The sequence below is a fragment of the Protobothrops mucrosquamatus genome, unplaced genomic scaffold, assembly GCF_001527695.2.
Source record: "Protobothrops mucrosquamatus isolate PMUCROS unplaced genomic scaffold, P.Mucros_1.0 scaffold6303, whole genome shotgun sequence".
Classification (NCBI taxonomy): Eukaryota; Metazoa; Chordata; class Lepidosauria; order Squamata; family Viperidae; genus Protobothrops; species Protobothrops mucrosquamatus.
This window is the reverse complement of record NW_015392131.1, coordinates 13,789-18,111: the sequence shown is the minus strand read 5'-3', so window position 1 is coordinate 18,111 and position 4,323 is coordinate 13,789. Positions and strand designations below refer to the sequence as shown.

Sequence of the window (4,323 nt, the reverse complement as noted above, 5' to 3'; positions counted from 1 at the left end):
CATCCCGGTCCAGAAAAGGCCGCAACTGGCGAACCAGGCGTACCCGGTAAAACGCCCCCCTGGCCACGGCCGTCAATTGATCTTCTAGTGTCAGCCGTGGATCCAGGAGGACACCCAGATTGCGCACCCTCTCTGAGGGAGCCAAAATTTCGCCCCCTATAGTCAGCGACGGAGTCAGCTGACTATGCCTGGGAGCCGGAAACCACAGCCACTCAGTCTTGGAAGGGTTGAGTCTGAGTCTGTTTCTCCCCATCCAGACCTGTACGGCCTCCAGGCACCGGGCCATCACGTCAAGGGCATCATTGGGGTGGCCTGGGGTGGAAATGTACAGCTGAGTATCTTCAGCGTACTGATGGAAATCCACCCCAAAGCCATGAATGATCTCACCCAGCGGCTTTACATAAATATTGAACAATAGGGGGGAGAGGACCGACCCTTGTGGCACCCCACAAGTTAGGGGCCTTGGGGTCGACCTCTGTCCCCCTGCCAATACAGACTGCGTGCGGTCGGTGAGGAAGGAGGAGAACCACCACATAACGGTGCCTCCCACTCCCAACTCCACCAAGCGCCGCAGCATGATACTGTGGTCCAAAGCAAAGGTTGGAGACCGGGCGGTAGTTAGCCAATACATCTGGGTCCAGGGAAGGCTTCTTAAGGAGGGGCCTCACTACTGCCTCCTTTAAGGCTGCGGGGAGGACCCCCTCCCGTAAAGAAGCGTTTATAATTCCCTGGAGCCAGGCTCGTGTACCCTCCCGGGCAGCCAGTACCAGCCAGGAGGGACACGGATGCAATAGGCATGTGGTTGCATTCAGCCTCCCCAGGATCCTGTCCACGTCCTCAGGGGCCACAGAGTCAAACTCCTCCCATACAACAGTCTCAAGACCTGCTCCCGTCTCCTCCCCCGGGGCCACCCAGTCAGAGTCAAGGCCTTCTCGGATCCGAGCAACTTTGTCATACAGATATTGAGCAAAGTCCTCGGCCCTCCCCTCCAGGGGATCCCCTCCCTCCCTCAACTGGAGGAGAGAGTGGGTCACCCTGAAGAGGGCGGCCGGGTGGTTATCTGATGACGCGATGAGGGCGGAGTAGTAGTTAGATCTAGCCACCCTCATCACCACTAGGTAGGATCTAACATGCATCCTTACCTGTGCTCAGTCGGATTCGGTTCGGCTAGCCCTCCAACTGCTCTCTAGGCGTCTTTTCCGGCGTTTCATCTCTCTCAGCTCCTCAGTAAACCAGGGAGCCAGTTGAGATCTGCGCCGGGTCAGAGGCCGCAAAGGCACGACTCGGTTCAATGCTGCGGCAGCGGCTACTTCCCAGGCCGCCGCCCGATTTTCCGCCGAGTCGTGAACTAGATCCTCCGGATATGGCCCAAGCTCCGTCCGGAACCTGTCAGGGTCCATCAGGCGCCTGGGACGGAACCATCTATGCGGTTCCGACTCCCTGCGGCGGGGGGGAGCGGTCCGGAAATCCATCTTCAGGAGTGAATGATCTGACCATGACAGGGGCTCAATAACTACCTCCCCCGTTTCCAGATCATTCTGCCACTGGCCAGAGACAAAAATTAGATCCAGTGTGTGTCCTCCCGTGTGAGTGGGGGCATGCACTAATTGGGTCAAGTCCAAGGCNGCTCAGGCAGGGCTGTTGATACATAGCAGGGGGCCAGGTATATAATCAACAGGCCCACTTGTACCCCTTGCCCCCATTTCACAAGGAGGGACTTCACACCGTCTATCTGAGGTACAGTGGTCTCCCTCGGACATAGGCTCTCCCTTATAATGGCCGCTACCCCACCGCCCCTACCCCGGGTCCTTGGCTGATGGAATACCTGGAAACCCGGCGGGCAGATGTCCACGAGAGGCACACCCCCTTCCGTGCCCAGCCAGGTCTCGGTGATACCTGCCAGGTCCGCACCCCCCTCTTGAATAAGATCTTGGATGAGGGGGGCCTTGTTTACCACGGACCTGGCATTGCGTAGCATGAGCCGGTGATCCCGGGCCTGAGGGTCTAAGATCCCTGGGGGCCGAGTGGAGTCCTGAGGACCGGAGCACCCACAAGCTGTGGCATCCCAGTAAATGGGTTTGTGCATCCCAGTAAATGGGTTTAATTTTGTTGCCTTTTCTTTGTTTTATATATTGCTTTATTGCAAGGTTGTAAACTGCTTAGGGTTTAGCCAGCCATGATAACTCCCACTGGTTATAGTAGTTATGAGATCAGCTGCAAGGACATTAGAAAGATTACTTATTACCTCCAAGAACTTTCCATTCAAGTCTGATTGGGTGGTGCCTAGTTGAAGGATTTAGGATGGAGTGACCAAGAGTGATAGATAAATTTAATGGGAAATTGTAAATAATGATAATTAAATGAAATGCGCCCAGAAGGTTGCAGTCCATGTAGAAACGGAAGTGGTCTTCTTTGCACAAGCAATTGGGAATAAGTGTGGAGGGTTTTGATAAATCTTCAGACAGGTGTGAAGCTGCGCAAGAACTCTGAGAAGAAGTAGTATGGATACATGGACCCAGTTGGTGGCTCTCAAATTGATACTGATAAGAGAAGAATGAAAGCATTTTTTCTCCCAGCCTCAACTCTGATCCTTTGTTCTAATGTCCAGAGAAAGTAGTCCTTTCCCTCTTGATTCCAGAAATCGTCTCTCAACTTTGCTCAGCCCCCAATTTGGTTGAACAAAAGAGAGCATAACCTCAGAGACCTCTGAGTTGGATTGCTTTTATTCAGCCAGCAGCAAAACACATTAGCATGTAAACTATTTACAAGAATTTGGATCAAACACCGTGAGAGTCAAATCTAGGAGGACAATGCCTGTTGAGGGGAGTCTTCAACGTTTACCCGATGTTTTTGCTATGTTCCTCTGGGTGAACTTCTGTTCAAGGGCCTCATGAACAACCATACATCTGTATGTGTTGCCGGGACGCCATTCCGATTCAGAGATTCTCAATTTGCTATAGCGGAAGAAGGACCCATCCCTCTTTTCTTTTACAGCTGGGGTGTTGACGTAGTCATCTTCTGAAATGGCATTGCCATTCTTTAGCCACTGGACATCATTATTTTCTGGGTAAAAGCCTTGAACCAAGCAGGTGAGAATAAGTGAATTGCCAGGGATGGGAGGGTAGATGTGGATGGATGGTGCCTTGCTCTTTTCTTTGTGAACATGGAAAGAAAAAGAAAAAGAAAGTCACATATTATTTAGTTTAGGATAAAGTTGTGGAAGCCGTGACTGGGTTTCCATATATTAAGTCATGACGTATTGTAGATTGCCAGCCTCTGACGACTGGTTCACTTGTGAGATTGAACAGATTAGCTACAGTTATAACTTCACAGAATCGACTCTGGGTTCAGATAGCACTCCAAGCCAAAATAGAACTTAACGTGATAGAAAAAGCCCAGGAAATTGGAGTAATTAATATTAGGAAGACAGGACATGCAAGTCCTCTGAAGTGCTTAACCCATCTGACTACGTCATTTCACATAGTCCGTCTCGCTTTTGGTCAGTGATGTGCCTGTTATATCGGCTGTGTGTGCGTTTGGAAGATTATTTAATCAAAAGCTGCATAAGGCCTCCAATAAGATCCTCCAGTGTAACAAGAGGAAACCAAAGTCTACACTGGGGACATTTCATGTTAGAGGGTGGCACCACAGGAAAGCCATATCTCACTTTGTTCTAACCACCTGCTTGGTTTGGATCCAGGACATACTGAAAGTAGCCCAGTCCCGAATTCACTAACCCCCCCAGAGCTCTTAGGAGTGCCACAATTCTACATTGTGGCTGTGCAAAGTTGCCCTAGAAGCAAGGGATGCAGCTCAGTGGCCCCAGATGTTGTGATGTTAAGGGAGGTAACAAAATTGAGATCCATGGCTGGAGATAATTGATTTATTTATTTATTATTTGAATTTATACCCCGCCCTTCTCCTTGCGGACTCAGGGCGGCTGACAGCCTGATAAAAACAACTACAAAAATACCCCCAAAACTATCATTAGAACAAAGTTAAGATGAAATATTAAATTTGGCCTTATTAATTTTTAGAATTGCTTTTAAAACCCCACTAAAATTTCCCCTTAGGCCAGTCCTGCTTGTTGGAAGAGCCATGTCTTAAGGGCGCGGCGGAAGGAAGGGAGATCCGGGATCACCCGGATCTCTGGGGGTAGTTCGTTCCAGAGGGTGGGAGCTCCCACCGAGAAGGCCCTCCCCCTGGAGGTCGCCAGCCGGCACTGTCTGGCTGACGGCACCCTGAGGAGACCCACTCTGTGGGAGCGTACCGGCCGATGGGAGGTAATCTGCGGCAGAAGGCGGTCTCGGAGATATCCAGGTC

The 4,323-nt window shown here is 50.9% G+C and overlaps 1 gene segment (V, D, J or C); it reads right to left on the bottom strand.

Annotated features, from left to right (window-relative positions):
* Window positions 1-2,725: 2,725 nt before the first annotated feature.
* The window catches only part of LOC107300172, a gene marked incomplete at its 5' end in the record, with an annotated part of 6,117 nt that continues 4,519 nt past the window's right edge, over window positions 2,726-4,323 (bottom strand). The window contains 1 exon segment of the C gene segment in view: window positions 2,726-3,153. Coding sequence covers window positions 2,831-3,153 — 323 coding nt within the window.